The sequence below is a fragment of the Elephantulus edwardii genome, unplaced genomic scaffold, assembly GCF_000299155.1.
Source record: "Elephantulus edwardii isolate Elephantulus edwardi_28Jun2011 unplaced genomic scaffold, EleEdw1.0 scaffold00127, whole genome shotgun sequence".
Lineage (NCBI taxonomy): Eukaryota > Metazoa > Chordata > Mammalia > Macroscelidea > Macroscelididae > Elephantulus > Elephantulus edwardii.
The window spans coordinates 2,663,456-2,688,318 of NW_006399877.1; the positions used below are offsets into that span (position 1 = coordinate 2,663,456).

Consider the following 24,863-nt stretch of genomic DNA (forward strand, 5'->3'; position numbering starts at 1 on the left):
AGCCAAGCAAACTAAAACTGTTAACTATCTCAATCTCTTCACCATTCATACTGATGCTGCCAATTGGCCCAGCGGTGAGAATCTTTGTTTTCTTGATGTTGAGCCTCAATCCGTATTGAAGGCTGTAGTCCTTGACCTTCTGCACCAAGCACTTCAGGTCTTCCTCAGTTTCAGCAAGCAGGGTTGTGTCAAATTCTTTTACTGGGAAACTTACTTTACATTTGAGTAAAAGCTTATAAATCATATTGTCCATTCATATGGACAATCATGGAATTACTTTTATTAACTTCTATCATGTAGGAGTGGCATCCACTTCCTATATAACATGCCTCCAGAAACTCTATGAACTTTGATAAATGTCAGTATTTGTAGAGGGGCTTCAGACTTTTTTTGTTCATAGGGTCGCTATGAGTCATGCTTGAATCAAAGGCAATCAGTAACAACAACTATCATGTTTTATAAAATTAATTCTAATTGGTTAATGTAATGATTTTGTTACTCTCTGGTCAAGTTCTTATTGTATATTGCCATTTTCTTCACCCAGTTTTCATATTTTTACTCTTCTCTTCCTCCCTTTTCATGTATTACTCATCCAAGAATGATTCTGTGTACAAACTTTTTCTTGGGTTTTTATAAACTTTTGCTTCGGTCTTTTACAATACTTGACCTTTTTTGAATGACTTAGGTCCCTAAGCATAATTTCTCTAGATTCAGCCATGCTGTGCAGAATTTCACAAACTTGCTGTAAGTGTTTTAGTGATGTCTAACAATCCACTGCTTGACTGTGCCGGTTACTCTAGCTGTTCATCCACTGATGCACACCTGAGTTGTTTCCAACTCTTCATGATTATGAATAATGCTGTAATAAAAATGGGTGGGGATCAGAACAATCTGACTAACACTGAGAATCCCAGAACATTTAACTGTGCTCATGGTTACTTCAATGTTAAGTATACTCAGAGAGCTTTGGTGGTCTAGTGACAAGGAGCTGTGCTGCCACCCTGAATGTATGTGGTTCAAATCCACCAGGTGCTCTGCTGGAGAAGGATGGGCAATATCCTCCCATGTGACTTATTGCCTCTGAAAACCCACTGGAGGGTTAATTACGGGTTGGTTGCAATTCAAGAGTATATAACAACAAGAAGATGCATACTTAGACCAAAAGGCTGTTACTAGAATCGAGGAAGGGAATATCACATGATTTACAAGAATGAAAGTTTTGTGATAGTGCTGTATCTTTTCTCCGTGTATGCCAAGCAAATATTATGAGAGGCTGAACTCGGTGAGAAACACAGCGTTAGGACTAGGGGAAGACTCATCACCAGCCTGCATTATGTGGATGACTGGACATCGCTGGGCACAAGCAAAAAAGACTCGAAATTTTTGCTACAAAAGATCAAAGACTATAGCCTTATACATGGATTAAATCTCAACATCAAGAAGACAAAAATCCTCATCACCGGGGCAATAGGCAACATCATGATATATGGAGAATAGATTGAAATTGTCAACAAATACATCTTAACTGGATCCACAATCAACATCCTTGGTCTTAGAAGTAACAAACATAAAAATCAAAAGCCATGTTGCATTGGGAAAGTTTGCAACCAAGATATCTCAAAAATATTAAAATAGCAATGATGTCAGTTTGAAGACTGAAACATTCCTGATTCAGGTTCCTTTAATCACTTGCTATGCATCTGAGAGATGGACAATTAATAAGGATGACAGAGAATTTATGCCTCTGAGTTGTAGTGTTGGAGAAGAGTACTGACCATCCCACAGACTTCCAAAGAACAAAACAAGTATGTCTAGGAGCATGTGCAACCGGAGCACGCCTTGAAGGCAAGAACAGTGAGGCTTCATGTCACATATTGCGGGTATGTTGGTAGAAGTGCTGGTCCTTGGAAAAGGACACCATGCTTAGGAAGGTGGGAGCTCAGTGAAATAAAGGCCTCTCAATGAAGTGGACCGGCACAGTGACTATCACAGTGGGCCCAAGTATACTAGAGATGATGAGGATGGTACAGACTAGGGCAAGACTGAGATTCGTTGTTCACAGGTCTCGACGAGTCAGCCTGATACTACATGGCAACCACAGCAGCTAGCGATCATCAGCACCTCTTCACGTGTTTATGAGCCATCTTCTTCGGTGAAGTGTCTTTTCGTGGTTCTCTTTGTACTTTTTTTGAGAAGTCTCTGATGCACATAAGGATTCAATATAGGGGAAGTTCAAATCATCTAATTTATTCTCTGCTGAATGTACATTTCCAGGTATATTTGATAGTCTAATTATACCACAGATTGTTACACTGTCTAGGAAATTATCAAACAATATCATTAATATAATATGCAATTAAGATTCTGCTGAAAACTATAAAAAATCGACTGGAACATCACATCAACATAGAACTTCCAGATATGCAGGCTGAGTTTAGAAGAGGCCGTGGCACTAGAGATATTATAGCCAATGTTAGATGTTATCTTGGCTGAAAGCAGAGGAATGTCTATTTGTGTTTCATCTGACTATGCAAAGGGATTTGACTGAGTGGATCACAACAAATGGTGGCTAACCCTGAGAAGAATGGAAATCGCAGGACACTTGGATTGTGCTTTTGCAAAATCTGTACTTGGACCAGGAAGCAGTCCTCAGAAGAGAGCAAGGAAACACTGCATGGCTCAAAATCAGGAAAGGAGTGCGTCAGGGATGCGTCCTTCCTCAATATCTTTTCAATCAATATGCAGAGCAGATCATCTATGAGGCTGGGCTCTATGAGAAGGAATGTGGCATCAGGACTGGAGGACGACATCAACAACCTGAGTTACGCAGATCACACAACCTTGCTTGCTGCAGAACGTCAAGGACTGCAGCCTTAAATATGGATTGAAGCTCAAGATCAAGAAAACAAAGATTCTCACCACTGGGCCAATTGGCAGCATCATGATAGATGGAGCAGAGATTGTTAACAGTTGCAGCTTGCTTGGCTCCACAATCAATATGCTCAACTCTAATGCGGAGAGTCCACCAAGGCCCTATGCTCCCCCCTGAGAAGCCAGGGCTTTCTATTTTCATTTCCCTTGCTGGAAAGCTATCACAAATGTCCCACAAACTCCTCCCTAATGCCTACAAATAACACTAGGGAAAAGTGCCCTAATGGGGCGTAATTCCCTAAGGTTCATTTTCTTCTGTGTACTTGGTCTAGTCACTCATTTAGCTTGTTAGCTCTACATGTTCTTTGTATTTTCTTTAGCGTTTCTAGTTGTCCTCCAAGGAAAGTTGGCTTGAATCACCTAAACAGAACTGGAAACAGAAGGCGCACCCACCATTCTGTAAAGAAAGGCTCTCCTGTTTGTACATCATCATTTTAAGATCTACACACAAATTCTTTCCTATTTCCCTCTCTAAGAGGCAGGGCTTAGTGCCTTCCATAAGCATGGGCTGCAGAGTGAATCACAACTAAGCAACAGCATGGGGCAAACGAAGCAGTCACGGTGGAGCACAGCCCTCCACCCTGTGCTCTGGAATGGTGGCACCTGCCCTAGGGGAAGACAGCTCCAAAGGCAAATACACTCAAGCAGTGCTGTGAAAAGGCTGGCATCAGAGGAGTCCTGTCTACAGACCTGGAGTCAAGGGCTCAGAAGCAGACGTTCACACAACCATTGCCCAGGTCAACAGCAATGAGAGGCCCCCAGCCACATCCATCAGCTCAGGTGCTCAGTCCTGATTCTCCCAAACTGTCAAGTAGTACATATTTGTTATTTAAGCCATTACTTAGACTTTGGGGACAAGTGCTTTTGTATTAACCATTAATTAATAGAGTAAATTTGAAAAAGATCTTTATGTGGCCATAAAAGCAACAGCTTTACAATTTTCCGGAATATTTAATGATACGGAGTAGCACCAGCTTACCGCTGTGTTGCTTCTTTTATTCCTAAACAGAAGCAGAGTCTCTCAGAACAGATGATGTCATCTTCACAATCGTGTTGATGGACAGGCCATTCAGGAAACCCTGGCGCCTGAGCCTAACCTCTTGAAGGGCCTCCACGATGTGGTCTCTGTGAAGGGAAGGTAAGACCACTGATGTTGTCAGTACCATCTCAGAGCGACCCTCCATCGAGTTTCCAAGACTCTGGATTTCTAGGGGAAGACACTGCTCATCTTTCTCTCCTTCACAGCCAGTAGATCGGAACTGCTGACTTGGTAGCCAGGAGTCCTGTATGTCAGGCACCATGCCACCAGGGCTCCTTACAAGGAAAACACACAGGTGCATTTACCCGCCTCAAATAACACATTCAGAACAGCTTGGCTACCAACTTAAATTATACTTTTATGAAGAAAATGGAAAATAACTTAAAAATAATTTTAGGCATTACCTGCTGACTTCAGGGTGTAGCTCGGCCAGTCTCTTCATGATCTTGGCAAAGCTACGCAGGTTCAAAGTATTTGGAGGTATGAACTGACTAGGTACATCAGATAATAACTTAGTAGACTCAATCTCTGCACAATTCTTGACACCCTAAATAAAAAATTTTAAGGTTTCCTCAAAATCAGTAAGAAAGAATAATTTCATAGAGACAATACAGCTTATTTAAAGAAATCCTAAATTTATATAAAGTGCAGAAGAAAAACCTCTGGGAAACTTATTTTCATTTGGAACTATGGATACCAAGTAGATTTACACCAGCACCAGAGAAGGCCATGTGCCAAGAAATACGCCACACGTGCTTTCTCACAGGAATGATGATCAAGTATACGAAGCTATACCTAAATGACACAAGGATTTCATTAATTCTCCCTAACTCTCTCAAAACATAGCCTATAACTAGTTTCAGCATAGACGCAGAGAAAGTGAATTCATTACATAGTTGTTGTAATGTACCATCTAGTGACCTTACGTACAATAGCTCTGAACCCTGCCCTGAGCTTGTCTCACGAATTCTGACACACCAACCCCAAATGCCCCAGTTATTGCATCAATCCATCTCATCCACAGTCTTCCTCTCCTGCACTGTCCCTCTGTCCATCAGAACATGATGTCCTTCTCTAAGGACTGGTCTCTCTTGGCCATGTGCCCAAAGTATGTGAGATAGAGCTTTAAAATTCTAGCCTCCAAGGGGAAACTTGGTTTCACCCTCTCTAAGACACATCTATTTATATTCTTGGTGGTCCATGATATGTTCTAGACTCTTCTCAAGCACCACACCTTTAAGGCATCGATTCTTCTTCTATCATCCTTAGTCATTTTCTACCTCTCCAAAGCATAACAAGTAATTGCAAAGACCATGGCCTGGATTAGATGCACCTTAGTCTCTAGACTGACACTGTTGCTTTTCAGCACTCTGGAGGGGTCCCTAAGAGTAGATTTTCCTAATGTAATTCATCTTTTGATTTCCTGACTGCTGGTGTTAAGTGTTGACTGTGGAACCGAGCTGTAATTGTTAACAACCTCAATCTCTTCTCCATCGATCATGGTTCTGCTAACTGAACCAGTGGTGAGAATCTCTGTCGTCTTGATGTTAAGCTTCAATCCATATTGAAGACTAGTCTTTGACCTTCTGCAGCAAGAGCTTCAGGTCTTCAGTTTTAGCAAGCAAGGCTTTTTTGTCTGCATAACATAGGTTTGTTGATGATTCTTCCTCCAATCTTGATGTCACATTCCTCCTCATAAAGCCCTGCTACCTGAATAATCAGAGTCGGAAACGACTCGATGGCACATAACAACAACAACAACACCTGAATAATCTCTTCTGCATATAGACTGAAAAGGTATGTAGATAGGATGCATCCCTGATGCACTCCTTTCCTGATTTTGAATCACATAACTTTTCCCTAATCTGTTCTGAGGACTGCTTCCTGGTCCAAGTATAGGTTTCACATGAGCACAATCAAGTGTTCTGGGATTCTCATTTTCCTCAAGGTTAGCCACAACTTGTTGTGATCCACACAGTCAAATACCTTTGCATAGTCAAAAAAACACAGACAGACATTCTTCTGGTACTCTTTGCTTTCTGCCAAGATCCATCTGACATCGTCAATAATCTCTCTAGTGCCATGACTTCTTCTAAACCCAGCTTGTATTTCTCGTAGTTCTGTCAATGTACTGTTGTTCAAGTTGTTTCTGGATTATCTCCAGCAGGATTTTGCTAATGTGTGATATTAGTGATACTGTTTCAATAATTTCCACACTCTGTAGGGTCATCTTTTTTTTTGAATGGGAATAAATATGGACTCTTCCAGTCAGTTGGCCCAGTAATTGTCCTCCAGATTTCTTGGTACAACTCGGTGAGCAAATCCTGGGAAGTATCTGTTGAAAACTGTCAATTGTATTCCATCAATTCCTGGGGCTTTATTTTTTTGCCAAGTCTGTCAGAGCAGCCTGACCTTGCTCCTTCATCATCATTGCCTCTTGATCATGTTGTTCCCGGAAATTCTCCTGCCAGCCACTTCTTTTTTTTTTTACATCATGGATGGGATTTTTTAAAAATTATTATTAATGCCAGTGAAAATTTACAGACTTTGGATTTCCATTCATTCATTGTTGCACTTTTCTCCCTGCCCACCACCTATCCCCCCTGCCAGCCACTTCTTTTTGGTACAATGACTCTGTATACTCCTTCAATCATACAATTATTGTTGTTGTTGTTATGTGCCATCGAGTCACCTGAGGTTCATAGCGACCCTATGTACAATAGCTCTAAACCCTGCTCTATCCTGATCCAACCTTATGTATCTCTTACACACCTACCCGCATTGCCCTAGTCACTGACTTAGCCAATCCACCTCGTTCAGGTGTCCCTTCTTGTGCTGTCCCTCCACCGTCCCAGGTATAATGTCCCTCTCCAAGGATTGGTCTCTCCTTGCAACATGCCCAAAGTATGTCAGAAAGAGTTTCAGAATCCTTGCCTCCAAGAGTAGCCTGGCTTCACCCTCTTCAGGATGAAACTGTTCTCTTAGCAGTCCATGGTCTATTCAATATTTTTCTCCAGCACCACAGTCCAAAGGCATCAATTCTCCTTCTATTATCCAGCTTTCTGATGGACAGCATGTAACTGCAACATTTATATCTATCTATGTTGTTGCTGAGTCACAGGTAACTCAGAGCAACCCTATGAACGAAGTCCTGGACACCTCCTGTATAACTTTCTTCCTTTCTCCAGCTTCATAGGGTTTCCCAAGGCAAGCTATTGTGGAAGTGGATGCCACTCCTGCATCTATGTAACTATAGATATCTCATATATATAAGATCTCGATTTGTTCCCATTCTAAAGAAAGGTGACATGACTGTGTGGAAATTATCCAACAGTATCATTATTATCACAAGCAAGCAACATTCTTTTAAAAATTATCCAGAAATTATTTTAACAGCACATCAACTGAGAACTGCCAGATGTCCAGGTTGGGTTTAGAAGAGGCCATTAAAAAAAAAGAAAGAAAGAAAAAGAAGCAGCAGCCATGGTAACTAAGGATATTATAGCTGATGTTAAATGGTATTGGCTGAAAACAGAGGGTACCAGAGGAATGTCTGGTTTTTGTTTTTGTTTTTTTATCGGGTATAAACTGATTATTAATTTTTTTATTTCATTAGCAGCCACGTGTAAGCGAATTTGCCATTTGGATTTAGTTAACTGAATGTGTGTGCTTTATTGACTATGCAAAGGCATTTGACTGTGTGGATCACAACAAACTGTGGCTGGCTCTGAGAAGAATAGGAATCCACCATACAGTAGATGTCTTAAATTTAATTTAGCCTGGTTTAACCCCAGGACAGATCTGTTTCTTCTCTTAGCAGTCCATTTAGTGTTACGGTTAAGAACTTTAAATTGAAGTCATATTGGCTGCATCATAAGAGATTCACGGCAGCATGATATGTTCAGAATCACAGAAATCCTGATGGCTTGAGACTTAGGCCATGACATCAGGGGCTGGTCAATGGGAGATGGGTATTGAATGGTGTAGGCATCCAAGGTGGTGTCACTGCACAATGCGGGTTGTTGATGAATCTTCCTCCCATCTTGATGCCACATTCTTCTTCTACAATCATCTGCTGAGGACGCAGATCGAACAGGAATGGAGAAAGGATACAACCCTGATACACATCTTTCCTGATTAGAAAAACCCCTCGTCATATAAAAGGGAGCTCTAGTAGTCTTGTAAGGACTTGTGATGCAACACAAAACCAAAGGGTCTAAATCCACAAGCTGCTCTGCAAGAGCAAGACGACACACTATCTCCTGCGAGATTTCTGGCCTCTGAAAACCTACTCGAGAATCAGCTCTAAGTTGGTTCTGATTCAATGGACATAACAATTACAGTCATATAAAATATTACCTCCTTCATTTTTGGATCATATAATCCAAGTGAAGAGAGAAACTAAAAATTATACAATTAATTACTATTAGCCTAACAAGTAAACTTTAACTTGTATGAAACTGTGCATCCCATAGATGCTTAATGAGTGGAGAAATCAGACTTGAAAGCATGGATGAGGAGATTGGTCTCATCAGAATACTGTCCATTTTACTGAATTCCTGACGGCTTTGTCTTCTGCACTAGAACAGGCTCCAGCGGGCACACCCAGGTTTTGTCTCATGTACTGTTGCCTTCTACGTCTAGAATAATGAGCTCAATTGGGAGGTAGTAATTGTTACCTTCACACTTTTACCCATAAGCCAAGGTGCCTTACAGAATGCCATATAAACTCTTCTCTGCCAACTCAATGGCCCACTGCCACAGCTGAATGGTTCAAGAGTATTATCAACTGATTCAATGGACACAAAATCATAGGGTAAAGATAAAGACAAATGATCCAAACACAAAATGGGCACAAGTATTGTAAAGAGTAGACACCACAGAATATATTAAGGTGGTCAGGAAATACATAATACTCAAAATCTCTAGTTATTAGATGCAAATTAAGACAACAATGGGGGGAAAGAAGGAGAAATCTGTGCAACAATGAAAGCATCTTTTTAAAGAGAAAAGCGAACTAGGGGGTTATGGAGGAAAACGTGCAACACTGAATGAATGGAAATCCAAGTTTTCCGTAAACTTTCATTAAAATATCTATGAAAAAAAAACCCCAAACCAACAATGACATATCATATCACTCTAGCAACAATAGCAAAGCTCAACATAATAGCAAACAACAAATGTCAGTGAGGATGTGGAGAGATTAGAACCCTCATGCAATGCTGGTGTGAATGTAAAATATTACAACCACTAGAAAGCAGTCTGACACTTCCTCATAAACTTAAATATAGTAAGAACCATTTAATCCAGCTATCCTACCACTGGAAATATACCCTTAAGAAATCAGAGCTGTGAGACAAACAGATCCATGCTCACTCATTTTTACTGAATCGGTATGGAGAAAACTTTGACAAACACCCTTCTTCATTTAAAATCAATTTAGTGTTCCCTGTATCTGTCCACACAATAGCCTCTTGGTCTAGTTATAGGTTTTGCACGAGCACAATTAAGTGTCCTGAGATTCCCATTCTTCTCAATGTTAGCCTCATTTTGATATGATCTAAACAGTCAAATGCCTTTGCACAGTCAATAAATCACAGACAGACATTCGTCTGGTATTCTTTGCTTTTGGCCAGGATCCATGTGACATCAGCAATAATATCTCTGGTGCCATGGCCTCATCTAAATCTAGCTTGAATTTCTGTCAGTTTTTTTGTGCATGTACTGTACTGTTTTTTAATGTTCCTTTAAAAACGGAAGACGTAATGGCGAGTGAAATACTTATGACCATTCTTTTTTTGGTTGTTTTCAGAACTCACCCTTTATTTTTTTAATTAATTTTAATGAAAGTTTACAGAGACTTAGGTTTCCATTCATTCATTGTTGCACTTTTCTCCCTGCCCAGCCCTCTCCCCCAATTAGCTCTTCTCTTTGAAAAGTAAAAGAAAAATTCTTTCATTGCTATGTAATCCTTTCCCCCAAGTCCACCCCACTATGCTGCCTTCATTCTGGACTCCTGTCATGACAAGACTGCTCTTATAAAAAAAGGATGGATACATAAGGTTGGGGAGCAAGAAACGAATGGACAGATGATGAACATTACACTGGAATAGGTGAAGGGAAGGACAGCCTGAGAGAAATGGAAGATTAAACCTATGACCATTAACAATCTGGAACAGACATGCATTACAAAGTGAACTGGGGAGCAGGGAGGAAAATGTGTATGAATTCATGAATGAATGACAAACCAGCTTCTTTGTAAGCTTTCACTAACATCATATTAAAATACAATAATCAAAACAGAAGTAACTCATGCCATAATTTACTGGCTAGAAGCAAGCCACAGGAAGAGGATTATGCATGACTGAGTGGGTATTCTTGGAAGATGTCTTTTTTTTTTAAAGAATATGTCAGTCTTAACAATCATCTGTTTTGTGCATTGCACCTGATTTCACAGGGAGCTCTGGTGGCGTGGTAATAAGCAGCTGTGCTACCATCCCAAAAGCACCTGGGTCAAAGCCACCAGCTGCTCTATGGGAGAAATATGGGTAATCTCCTCGCATACAATTAAACTGCTTCTGAAAACGAGTTGGTTCTGACTCAATGGTACTCAACACCACAAACTACCTGATTTCCTAGATTACATTATTTCTCACAACAAAAAAGTATACTTTAAATATATAAAAATGTGTTTGCTTTGAATAAATAATTGTACAAAATTTAAAAATCTCCAAAACAAAACAAAACAAAACAAAACAAAACAAACCCCAGTGCTGTATCTCATTCTCCTTCCTCTTCTGGCTTGAATTTACGGCAGTTACTTGTTGATATATTGCCACAACATTTTAAAATTATCTTCAGGATAGAAGAATATCCCATGCTCATGGATAGGAAGACTCAATATTATGAAAATGGCAATACTACCAAAGGCAATTTATACGTTCAATGCAATCCCAATAAAAATACCAATCCCATTCTTCAAGGAGATGGAAAAGGTAATCTCCAGTTTCATTTGGAATGGAAAGAAGCCCCGAATAAGCAAAGCACTCCTTAACAATAGAAAAAAGGTAGGAGGCATCTCATTCCCTGATTTCAAATCCTACTACACTGCTGTGGTGGTTAAGACAGCATGGTACTGGTACAATGACAGACATGTAGATCAGTGGAATAGAATTGAGAACCCAGAAATCAGCCCATCTACCTATGGTCAACTGATTTTTGACAAGGACATGAAATCAGTTAAGTGGGGAAATTACAGTCTTTTTAACAAATGGTGTTGGCAAAATAGGAAAAATATTTACAGAAGACTCAAGCAAGATCCACACCTCACTCCATATACAAAAAAAACCAACTCAAGGTGGATCATGGATCTAGGACTAAAACCAAGGATTATAAACTTCATTAAAGAAAAGCTTGGAAGAACCCTAGTAGTTCTAATTCACAACATAAATAGTCTTCCAAGCATCCTAAAAAATCTACAACCAGGAGAAGATAAAATAGATGAATGGGACCTTCTAAGAATCAAATCCCTATGCACATCCAAAAACTTCTCCAACGGGTAAAAAGGGAAGCCACAGACTGGGAAAAAGTATTTGGGAATGACATGTCAGATAAGTGACTTATATCTAGAATTTATAAAATACTTGAGCACCACAACAAATTAAGGTAAATAGTCCAATTGAAAAATGGGCACAGGATATGAACAGACACTTCACCAAAGAAGACACTCAGATGTCCAACAAGCACATGAAGAAATGTTCAAAATCCTTAGCTCTAAGAGAGATGCAAACCAAAACAACTATGAGATATCATCTCACCCCAGTCAGAATAGCAAAATTTAACATATCAGCAAGCAGCAAATGCTGGCGAGGTTGTGGAGACACTGGAACCCTTATTCACTATTGGTGGGAGTGTAAAATGGTACAACCACTGTGGAAGGCGGTATGGCACTTTCTCAAAAAGTTGCAAATAGAAATACCATTTGACCCAGCAATTCCACTACTGGGAATATATCCCAAAGAGACCATAACTGACATCCAGGCAGATATATGCACAACCATGTTTATTGCAGCTTTGTTCACAATAGCAAGTAGTTGAAAACAACCCAGGTGCCCATCAACAAACGAATGGACAGAGAAGCTGTGGTATATTCACACAATGGAATACTATGCTGCATTTAAAAACAAGGAACTCATGCAATATTATTCAAAATGGGTGACCCTGGAGGACATTATGCTGAGTGAACTATCTCAGTCGCAAAAGGACAAATACTGCATGGTGCCACTGCTGTAAAATGGGACTAATATCAGGGTTGGGATAAGACTGAGAAAAATTGGAAAAACTGTGTATACTGCACTGAAACAGATGAGGGAGAGAATAATTTAAAAGCAATGTATGATAGGCTATTATGGTTATCACAAGAGTCCACAATTAAGGTTGCATAGTGGAATGTACTTGGGGCTGTGGGAGGTGTGCGGGGGGATTGCGTACCACAGAGGGAGTTTTCTTTCATTTTTCAAAGAGAGGAACAAACTGGGGGGGGCGGGCTGAGCACGGAGAGAAGTGCAGCAATGAATGAATGGAAATCCAAAATCTCTGTAAATGTTTATTAAAATAATTTTAAAAAATTATCTTCAGGAAAGAAAAAAGTAGTTAAAGGAAATTTTCCAATAAAATTATCATTTGTGATCATTTTTATTGGAAAGAGCAATGGTGGCTCCATGGTTAAGCACTGACCAGAAAGTCCATGGGAAGGTCTGTGGCATGATCCTAACTGCTGTACTGGGGAAAAGACGAGATCTGCTTTCACAAAGCTGACTCCAGATGTCGTACGGTCAGGTTTGCTCTGTTGTATAAGGTGGATTTTATCTGTAATCAAGTCAATGCGACAGGGAGACCACAGAAGATAAAGGAAAATATTAGCGATATGCCAGATTATTAGGATAAAGGATAGAACTCATCAAAGGAATGGAGACAACGGATAGAAAGTGCTGCATCTGTTTGCTGAAACATCACAGTCAGTAATCCATCAATTTCTGAGGCCTTATAATTTTCCAATGTTTTCCATCCTGTTTGATTTCTCTTCTTTCATCACTATTGCTTTCATCATATGCTACTTTTGGAAACAGTTCCATGGTGATCAACTCCTTTTGGTACAGGGTGTGTTGTACTCTGTGTGTTCCTTCAGTCTTCTTTTATTTCGTGTGTCATTCAATATTTTCCCCATAGAACCCTTCAGTCCATTCAATAGCAAGTTTCAGGGTCCCTCTTGACATCCATTTTGGCCTTTTCTTTCTCCCTTGTCTTTGTTAGGACATTCTGCTTTCTTCATGCATTATGTTGTTCATTAGTGTCTAATGTTTCAAATCTATTGACATGTTGTTGTTATGTGCCATCAAGTCACTTGCAACTCATAGTGACTCTATGTACAATGGCCCTAAACCTTGCTCTTTCTCTTGCCAACCTTATTGTCTCTGACACACCTGTCCATCTCATTGAGGGTCTTCCTCTCCTGCTCTGTACCTCCACCCTCCCAAGCACCACTGTCCCTCTCCAAGGACTGGTTCCGCCTTGAAACATGTCCAGAGTATGTCAGACGGAGCTTCAGAATCCTTGACTACAAGGAGCAGTCCGGCTTCACCCTCTCCAGGATGAACCTGTTTGTTCCCCTAGCAGCCCATGGTATATTCAACACTCTTCTCCAGCACCACAGCTCAAAGGCATCAAGTCTTTTTCTATCATCCCTAGTCACTGTCCAACTGTCTGATTTTTCAAATACCAGTCTTTTCTTTCCAGTGTTTGCATTCCAGTCACTTACTATTATGGATGCATTTTGCTTGTAGGTTTGGTCAATTTCAGACTGCAAAAGTTGGCAGACATCTTCAACTTCTTCATTTTTGGCTTTAGTGGCTGGCGAGTCCTTTTGGCAGGTCTTTCATGTATGGATATGGATATTATCCCGCAGAGAGAGCACTGCGCTTCAGGATAAATCTTGAAGGTTCTCTTTGATGATGAATGTGATACCATTATTCTTGAATTTGTCACTCTTAGTCTAGTATATCATAGAATTGCCTGATCAAAACTGGCCACTATCAGTCCATCTCAGCCCACACAATGCGCAGGACATGACGTGTTCCCATTTCATTTTTAAATGCTTCCTACTTCCTGTATTTCAGCTTTTAGGTTTTTTTAATTTTTTTAAATTTTATTATTGTGTGTGTGTACCGTCAAATCAGATCTGACTGGTACAGGAGGAGATTGCTCCTCCTTCCCCGGCAGAGCATCTGGTGGATTCGAACCGTGCGCCTCTGGGATTGTAGTTGCAGCTCCTTGCCACTAGGCCACCAGAGCTCCCCTCAGGTTTTGGTTTTTAATGGGTATTTCCAGCTTTTTCTCTTCATTTTGATTCTTGCTATATCAGCAAAAGAAGAGTCCTTCACTGGATGAAAGCTATTCTCCATCAAGTCAGAAAGGTAGGCCCTACTTTGAGGAGGCTCACTGCATTTTCAATGTTTCCCAACCTATGGATCTCATGTTCTGATATTACATCCAACAAGGATTGACAATATCCATGGAGTTTTAATAATCTGTTATTTCAGAAATGGATTTCCAGTCTAGCTTTGTAGCCTGTCAATCTAGTTTCAATCTGTTTACCAAGGGGACCCAGATATATCTGAAATACTGGTAGCATAGCATCCAGCATCATAGCAACATGCAGGCCACCACATTACAGCAAACTGACAGGACAGACAGACCTAAAGGAGACACTATGCTAATGAAATAAGTCAGTCACAAGAGGGCAAATACTGCATTAAGAACATTATAAAAAGCTAAAGAAAGATTTGTATACAGGTAATATCATCTTGTACTAGGGACAGGAAAGGAAGGAGAGGGAGGTAAAAATTAACAGACCATAAACATTTATTAAGGTGGGTAAAGGGAAAGGTAATATACAATATGGGGTGAATGTTAGAAAACGTGCAGGAATGGCTGAATGAAAAACCAGTAAGCTCTGTAAACTTTCACTCAAGTCACGAAAGAGGGGGTGGGGAGAGGATAAGGGACATAGTTGTCAGAGAGTCTTTTATCTTGTTATTAAGGGAAAAAAGAAATCTAGATTCACTTATTAAAAAATATTTACTCTTAACCACAAATGAACAGATTGAGAAATTATGGTACATTCACACAATGGAATACTATGCAGCACACAGGAGCAATGACTTTGTAAATTACTACCTAACTTGGGAGGGACTGGAGAGCATTATGCTGAGTGAACTAACTCAGTCCCACAAGGACAAATACTGTATAAACCATTACTGTACAATGAGTTTAAGGATCCAGGAGCGGTGGGAGAGGGTGGAAGCAGAGGGATGAGGATGTGCAGGGAGAGGGGGGATTATTCATGGGGTTGTACAATTTGATGAGAGTGGGGTGAGGGAAATGGAAAGAATTTGTTCTTAAAAACAGTGTATTTGAATTTTGTAAATAAGGTAGTAGAAAATTTAAAAAATAATTGTAGAAAAAAATTAAGTGTAAAAAATATTTACTCTTTATTTAACTTCTTAAGACATTTGTTTTTATGTGTGGATTGGCATACTTCCAGTAAAAATTGCAGAAGAATTTTTTTGTACCTACTGAGACAAGCTAAATTATACAATTTATATATGAAAAGACGTCAAAGAGAACATGCAAAAGGAGACTAATTTTCACCTTATTTTAAGACGAGTATAATGCTATGGTTATAAAAATGGACTAGTACTGGTAGAAAGGTAGACAAACAGATCAATGGAATAGACAGAAAGTCTGAAATAGACCCAGACAAATAAGGTGAATCGATTTTTAACAAAAATGCAAGAGCAATTCAATGGAGATGAGACAGTCTCTAGACAAACGACAATGAAACAATTTCCTATGCAAAACAAAAGCAATCAAAACATACCTCGACACTGAGCTATCCATGATATAATATAAAAACTAATTAAAAAAAAATCTATGTGACCTTGGGTTACATATGATTTCTCAGCTGTAACACCAAAAACACAATCTATGAAATAAAGAAGTGACAAACTGTATTTCAACCAAATTTAAAACTTCTGCTCTGAGAAAAACCATTTTGAAAGAAAGGAAAGACAAGGCTCAGGGTAGGAGAGATTTCTAAATTCCACATCTATCTGACAGAAACACAGAGCCAGAATAGAAACAGCTCTCAACATTCAAGAATAAGAAAATAAGCAACTTGGTAAAGATGAGCAAAATATTTTAGTATTAAAGCCATACATTAAAGTATAAACTAAAATAGGAATTAAAATATATTGAACTACTGATATATGCATCAATATATGGAGTTTTAATGCATTATCTTAAGTCAAAGAAATCATACCTATAATGTTACACAGTATCAATCTAATGACATTCTATAAAGGAGCAAATGTAAGCACAATAAATAGCATGAGAGAAGCTTATTGAAATGATGCAGTGGTTATATGCTTATATACTTAACTCACAGTTATAAATGAAGGGTGAATATTTCTGTATTTAAGTTAAATAATACACTGTTGAAAGCCGACTTTGTGCCAAGTATTCTAGAGATACAACTATGAACAAGGCAAACTTCATTACTTCTTATGGTTATAAATCCCAATGAAGAAAAAATGAGGGCACTGAAAAATAAAAGGACTGCATTTCATGGTTTTAAAATAATGAGGATTGGAAGCAGGAGTGGCATCCACTTCCTAAACTACATGCTTCTGGAAACTATGAACTTTGATAAATGACGATAGTTACAGAAAGGCTTCAGGCCTTTTGTTCATAGGGTTGCTGTGAGCTGTGCTTGAATCAACGCAATCAAAAACAACAACAAAAAAATGAAGAGAAAAGGAATGACGCTAGAAGTGCTGTCCAAAAAACAAGGCCAATAAGAAGCCTGTAAGGTTCTGGCAAAGAGCCTTGTTAATGTAAATGAGTATGTAGTGCTGACCTCAGGGATCATCTTCCCTATCCTTGCCCTGAACAGCTGGCACTTGCACAAAGGCAGTCATGGCCTTATTCAAGGGCGAGAACTATTAGAACCAATGCTCTAACTGCCACTTCAAGACTGCCCACGGTGGAGTTATACTTCCTACAGTTACTTACAGTAATACAAGATGCTTAAAAGCCACCAAAAAGCACAATCAAGAAAACAAACCTTCTGATACAAAGGGAAGGGCTCCCTGTCTGGCTCAGAGCCCAGCTGCCTCGGCCTTGTTTGGGAGAATCTGGAGATGCGAGAGGCAGAGATGACATCTCTACTGGTGTCTTCCATGTGATTCAAAGTCAGTCTGTTTCCATTCTTGGAGGAAGGTGGGGATGTACGCTCTCCAGGCATACTAACAAGCCGCACATCCACTAACTGTCCATTGATTTCCATCCTGTTCATCTCTTTCACAGCCATTTTTGCATCAGTATATTTTTTAAGAGTAAGAGATGCATATCTATAATACAGAAATAGAAAACAAAAGGCTCTTTGTTAATGATTTTAAATTGCCTCAAACCTTAGTATTTTTTTAAATTTTTATTTTATTATTTGTGTGTGTGTGTGTGTGTTCTTTGTTAATGATTTTAAATTGCCTCAAACCTTAGTATTTTTTTAAATTTTTATTTTATTATTTGTGTGTGTGTGTGTGTACCGTCAAATCAGATCTGACTGGTACAGGAGGAAATTGCCCCTCCTTCCTTGGCAGAGCGTCTGGTGGATTCGAACCGTGCGCCTCTGGGATTGCAGTGCAGCTTCTTGCCACTAGGCCACCAGAGCTCCCCCAAACTTTAGTATTTTTTAAAAAACCTTTTAATTGTGGTATGGGTGAAAGGTCACAGAACTGGTTTTCCACTGAACAAATCATACATATCTTATTTAGTGACACTGATTTCAATCCCCAAAATATGACACTTTCCCCACTTTGTCCATGTTTCCTGTTTCCCCTGGTCTGTTATTTCACCTTCTGATCTTGATCCCTGGGCAAATGCTGCTCTTTTGATTTCAAATGGTAGGCTGGTCTGAGGACTATACACATTTTGGACAGTATTGTTCATCCTACTGTAACGTGTTTGTAACTAGTGGCTAAAAGATATTTTTCCACAAGAACTGTCCTTACTCAGTTTAAGATTTGTTATTGTGTGCTGTCAGGTCAGCCACCCTATATACAATAGCTTTGAATCCTGCCCTATCTTAAGCCAATCTCACTGTTTCCAACACACCTACCCCATTACACCTGTTACTATGTCAATTCTCTTCATCCAGGGTCTTCCTCTCTTATACTTTGCCTCCACCCTTCCAAGCATTATGTCCTTCTCCAAGATTTGTCTCTTTTGACAACATGCCCAAAGTATGTGCGAGACAGAGCATCAAAATCCTTGCCTCCAAAGAGCAACTCAGTTTGACCCTCTCCAGGAGCACCTTGGCTGAACTCTCTCCAAGACAATGGTTTGTTCTTTCGGCAGTCCATGGAATAGTCAATTCTGCAACTCAAAGGCACTGATTTTCTGTTATCCTTATTCGTTATCCAACTTTGAGATGCACAGCAAGTAAACGAAAACACCATGGCTGGAATCAGATGCACCTTTAGCCTCTAACTGACATCACTGTTTCTTACCACTTTAGAGACCTGGATAGAAGATTTATCCAATGCAACACGTCTTATGATTTCTTGACTGCTGGTGCCGAGAGTGCTGACGGCAGATCCAAGCAAGAGGAAGGGCTTACAACTTCAATCTTTGCTCCATCTAACAGGATGCCGCCTATAGGTCCAATGCTGAAGATTTTTGTATTCTTGCTGGTAAGATACAATCCATATTGAAGGCTTTGATTTTCTATAGCAAATATTTTAGTCCTCTTCCTTCCTGGTAAGCAAGGTTGTGCTTCTGCACAAGTCAGGCAGGTGTAGACTCACTGTCCAATAGTGATGACATATGGATGATTTGCTTAACACACAGACTGATTAGGTAGGGGAAAGGATACAAGTACTGTCATATATCTTTTGTGATTTTAAAATATGCAGAGTTCCCTGTCTCTGTTCTGATCAAAGTTTATTGGTCTAAGTATTTCACATGAGCATAATTAAGTGTTCTGAGATTCCCATTCTTCTCAATATCAGCTATAATTTGTTAAGATACACAGTCAAATGTCTGTGTAGTCAATAAAACACAGACACCCTTCTCTGCTTTCATCCAGGATCCATTTGACGTAAGTTATGGCCTCTTCTAAATCTAGTTTAAATTTCTGGCAGTTTTCTCTTGCTGTTACTGTTTCAGCATTTAAAAAAATATTTTATATATTTTTTATTCATTTCAATGAACATTTACAGAGATTTTATATTTCCATTCATTCATTCTTGCACTTTTCTCCCCACCCACCCCCAACCCCAGTTTGCTCTTCTCTTTGAAAAGTAAAAGAAAAAATTCCTTCATTGGTATACAGTCCCCCCACAGTCCCCACCCCCTACCCCGAGTATACTCCACTCTGCAACCTTCATTCCGGACTCTTATGATAATCATAATACCCTATAATATATTGCTTTTAGCATTTTTAATGATCTTCAGCAAGGGTTTACTTGCACATGATATTAACGACATTATTGTTAGGTACTGGTGAATCAAGCATGACTCAGTAATCCTGTAACAACAGATCTGAACTCTGTTCTATCCTGTGCCATCTTCATCTAGTGCTCTTGTGCAAGACCACAACTCAAAGGCATCAATTCTTCTGTCATCCTTAGTCACTGTCTAGCTCTCAGAAAAACAACACATGACTGAAAAGATCATGATCTGAATTAGGCACACATTAGTCTTCAAACTTACATCACTGCTCCTCAGTCATTTGGAGAGGACAGTGGACTTTCTCAATGTAATAGGTACCCTAACTGTGGGACCAAAGGTGTTGACTGTGGATTCAGGTGAGATGAAATCATTGACAATGTCAATCTTTTCTCCATCTGTCATCACGTTGCTTTACTGGCCCAGTGGTGAGGATTTTTGTTTTCTTGATGTTGTGATGCATTCCATATTGAAGGCTGTAGTTTCTGATCTTCTGCAGCAAGTATTTTAAGTTCTTCTCACTATCAGCAAGCAGGGTTGTGTCATCTGCACAATATAGGTTGTTGATGAACCTTCCTCCTATGCACATTCTTCTTCATAAGAGTCCAGCTTCTCAAATGATTTCTTCAGCACACAGACTGAACAGGACTGGAGAAAGGATACAACCCTGATTGCCCACCTTCGAGGCACTAATGATATTGTTTGATAATATTCCCAGTCTGTTGGATCACCTTTGTTGGGAATGGAAACAAATAGGAATCTCTTCCAGTCAACTGGCCAGATGGCTGTTATCTAAATTCAATGATGTGGCAAAACTCAACATAAAAAGAAATAGCTGCAAATATCCATTAATAAATGGAATGTGTATGCACTTAGTATGAATCTAGGAAAAATTAGCAGTTGGTAAAATAAAATAGAATGCATGAAGATCAATGTCCTAGTCACTATGGAGCCAAGATGGACATGCAGAACTACTGTGTGATCTACTGTGCCAGGAATGATATGATATTTATTATCAAAAAGAGCATTTCCAGATCTATTCTGAAATACAAAGCTGTCAAGAGCAGAAAACCACCCACCTCTGTGCAGGGAAGCCCACCGATTCAACTATTAATCAAGCATACATTACAACCTCTACAGCCAAAGATGGAGAAAGTGATGGATGACTGCCACTAATTTCTGTAGTCCAAACTGACTGAACGTCCATTAAAGGTTAAAGATGCATTCATAATAATAATAATAATCAGTGAATAACTGGAGTGCAAAAGCTGGAAACAAAAAGGACTCGTAGACCCTCTTCCAAGGCCTCACAGCTACCCCTGCCAGGCTGAACAGACAAGATTCATGAGGGTGGATGAACCCTGGGACAAACTGTCTTGGCAGGTAAGAACGATTGGGCTGGATGTGGTAGCTCTCAACATGCAGCAGAGCCACGACCATGGCCTCCCAAGGTATCATGCTTGCTGGCGCTTCTGTGGGTCCGCCCAGCCTCAGAATTTAGAACCTAGCCAGGACTAAAGAACCAGAATTTGGCAAAGAAGTTCCTGAAATGGGACACCTGAAAACATTTACATTTAGGTCGGGGCCACTGCAGAACCTCTACTGCCAGGGGCTCGAGCTGGGCCTCTTCTGGACTGTCTTTTTGAGAATCAGTTTAGAAGAGCCTGAAACGGAGACAGATCTGGTGCAGAAATGAGGTGTTCTTACTAAGAGATAGCACAGAGCCCTGAGATGACTCTCCTTGCCTCAGATTATTTGTGACAATACTGGCATTACCACTGTTTCAAGGCACATCTTTCGAGCCAACATCTATCCCAGGAGCTTTGTGAATTGCAGCCCCAAGTTGAACCTGTCAGCCTGGCAAGAGATGAAGTCTTTGCAGGAGTCCATCCCAAGCCTCCTAGCCCTAGAGACGAGAGTTTGGGATCAATCACACAACTACCTTCTCCCCCTTGAAGAACTATATCCTGTTGATACTTTTGCTGGTGACAGAGTCAAGCTCTTTGACTAGTAATAACAGCTTGAGTCCCTAGCAACAGTAGACCCACCTATCTTGGGAGCTGCTTAGGGTTGGGTTATGAACCTATTCCAGGTGCAAGGACTTGTGAACCAAGCAATGAGGCCCTGGACCCAGAAGAAGAATCAGATGGTGGTTTGCATCCATTTTCTTCTACTTTTCAGCTGTAACCCAGCAACTGCAAGACCACACTGGCCCAGTATACAGGCACCCTTCAGTCCTCCTCTTGAGCCTATAGGTTGGTTTGCTTCTTCCAATAAAGCACTGCTGACAGTTTAAAAAAAAAAAAAGAATCGCTTTGATGAAAGAAATGGGGCTGGAAATCTCATGACAGTATTTTGCACAATAAAAGATTTATTCACTGCAAGTACATTCTTTAAAAACATAAATACTGACTATGCACATAGACCTCCCCTGATAAAATACACAGGAATCAAACTAAGTACACCTGTGGAAAGAGCTGGAAGAAGAGTTAAAGATCGGAGGCTGGGGGTTAATGAGGAATAGACCACCAATTAATTACTCATGTACAAGTTGAAACTCAAGAAAATTAAAACAAGTCTAAGAGGCAAAATATGATCTTTACCTTTATCCTATATGAATTGAAATATAATCTCAGAAATGTATTTTACACAGTGGACAGTTAGGACCTGAAGACCAGAGGAGCTGTGGGATGACATCAAGGATATCCCACATGAAGAATGCAAGGTCAAGATACATAAGGTTAAGTGTAATTGTCCATTTATTTAGCGAATTCCTTTTCTATTAGCTAATATACTCTATTTAAAAATGTTATGAAATAAGAAAATAGATCGATCAATAAGCAAGCACTCCTGTATGGCATCAGTACTAAGGTACAACACGTAAAGAGCTGAATTTGGCACCCTGAGTGTGTCTGTGAATGGCTGCAGCCATCTGGACCTCCCTGTGGGGAGACCCCAGCCTTCTACTTCTGCTCATCATTGTACAGTCTCAGGCACACGGCAGACACCCAGTAAAAGCCCATTTCTTGAACACAGGGAACATACCTGGAATGAGTGGAGGAATCACAAATTGAGATGTCAGAAACTTCATACTTCTGGAAAAAAGACCTTAAATCAGCCTGAAAGAAAAATAAAGGAGTTTGTTAAAGGTAAAAAAGGCAAAAAATAGAACAGATTCTGAAAATAAAACTCCAACAGAATATCCTGGCATACCTCAGACACTGAGGGGCTGAGACCACCAACGTGGATCAGATATCCTTTATCTTTGGGTAAAGGTTCAGCACTCTTCGTCTCTGCTGATAGGGAACATGGTACACAACAGAAGATGAAGAAACTATATAGTGCTGTTTTTAAGCTTAAATGTAAACTTTGTTAAATAGCTTGCGTTTTTAATGACCACAAATTTTAATAAGTTTGCTATTAATTTATTAGCAAGTATAAGTCATCAGCCCCAAATTAACAAAGAAAGGCAACGTTGGTAAATGAACTGAATTAGCATTTCTCAGTAATTTCCTAAGAAGCCACCTGGTGTCAACTCTGGAGTCCATTCATCTTCTTTTAACTGATTCTCTTGTACTCCACAGACATCAACTCCTGTAAGGTTCTCTTTAGCATCAAACCAGTCTTCACTTATGTCTTGATAATTTCTGTAGTCTGATAGGTTGAAAATAGTTATGAATCTTGTCTCTTTAACTATATGACTTATAAAAAAGATATGGATAAGTATAAACAACTATTACTTTTATGTATAAACCTAAAAACAGAAGGATAAGCAAAGTATGAGAACCAAGCCTGAAATTTCCCAGGGGATGATTTCCAGCATCCCTTGGATAAAAAGAACTTTTAAAATTGAATAACCAGTCTCCAACCTCTTTTAGTTAACACAGATTCTGAGTTAGCACAAGCATACATGTTCTGATATCTAAGTCATACTTTTGGAAGATGAGATATATCTTTATATAAAATAGCAGCAAAAGAATCCTGAAAGTGATCAGGCAGTACCAAGTCCGAGACAATGAGGTTTGACTCAGGCCAGGTTCAGAGCCACTGTTCGAGGGTTGCTGTTAAGCCATGGTTGGCTTGAAAGCCCGCAACAGGTTTTTATTTTCACTAAAAGTTGAAATATAAAAATCTTTTTTTGGAATGATTGCCAATTTTTTCAAAGAAGAGTCAAAACATAAATGATACAGAGATACAAAGGAGAAACACACAAAAAACCCCCAAACCCAAAATTCTGTTTGGAAACCATGAACTGGAAGAACAAAAGCATCTATGTGATTTATAGCCATTATCAGATCAATAAAGTAACTTTAAAGTTGTCCAGTAGAAGCTATGCAAATATACTTAACTTTCACAATCATAGAGATGCATTCAATTAACTATATTATTTATTTTTACTTAATTAATGGGCACCAGGGATATTTTTAATCACATTATTTGCTGCTGTCAATTGTTTTACACTGACCTTTATCATCACTTTTCAGTTGACTTACATCTTCATTTGTGTCACTGTTATTTGAACTATTATTATTCTTAGGTGATACATTTTGTTTAGGGTGACAACTGTCAGACAATAAAGACACCTGGAAATTGAAAAAAGAACAAAATGGCAATAGATAAAGACAAATAGGTTGGTCCTTTGTCCTCTCTGGGACAGGTATACCTCACTGGCATTATTTAGCTCTCAGCAAGGAGTGCTAGTGAGAAAAGGTGTCATCAGGGAGTAACTGCTATTTCATACTGTGTGGCTGAGGAGCTGCTCCAGGAAATCCTCTTGCAGTGGCCATGTGCTAACACTAGCACATTTGGCAAAATGTGGCTTCTATATCCAAGGTTTCTAAAGCCATGGATGTAAATGTTTTTAGGTGTGTATTAGCATACATACAACACTTCTAAGTTCAATTTAACATGTGTTTATGTATACCTTTATTTATAGGAAAGAAAAAAGTAAAATCTGAAAACTAAGTGGTTTAAGGTAGGAATCTGCCAGAGAAGGAAAATTCTGTATTCCCCATTCATAGAAACCAAAAAAAGTTTGATATTACATCCCATCAAAGGTGGGGAAGCCACCAAAGTACAGGAAAAACCAGAAGTCTTTCTAAATCACAGCTTTCAAGGTTTTCTTGCACCTCTTTTCTGTGTGTCAAGAGTTACGCCTTATACTTACCTGTATCTATTTACCAAAAATGATAATTTAAAGAAAAACACAGTATTACAGTTAATACACAGCTATTGCAAAATGAGATTATATTTAAGTAGCTAAAATTTAGAAGCACCACACTACAATATACTGGTTTTCAGAAAGAACCAGTTAAAATAATTTAAT

At 39.4% G+C, this 24,863-nt stretch overlaps 1 protein-coding gene across 1 annotated transcript in view; it reads right to left on the bottom strand.

Moving 5' to 3' along the window:
• Window positions 1-3,932: 3,932 nt before the first annotated feature.
• Window positions 3,933-24,863, bottom strand: part of RBM44 (RNA binding motif protein 44) — a 31,702-nt gene continuing 10,771 nt past the window's right edge. Inside the window, exons 8-14 of the mRNA XM_006893514.1 lie at window positions 24,003-24,120; window positions 23,063-23,191; window positions 22,751-22,833; window positions 22,583-22,656; window positions 17,154-17,439; window positions 4,374-4,517; window positions 3,933-4,061 (exon numbers count right to left, since the gene is read on the bottom strand). Coding sequence (XP_006893576.1) covers window positions 3,933-4,061; window positions 4,374-4,517; window positions 17,154-17,439; window positions 22,583-22,656; window positions 22,751-22,833; window positions 23,063-23,191; window positions 24,003-24,120 — 963 coding nt within the window. The remainder of the gene's footprint in view (window positions 4,062-4,373; window positions 4,518-17,153; window positions 17,440-22,582; window positions 22,657-22,750; window positions 22,834-23,062; window positions 23,192-24,002; window positions 24,121-24,863) is intronic.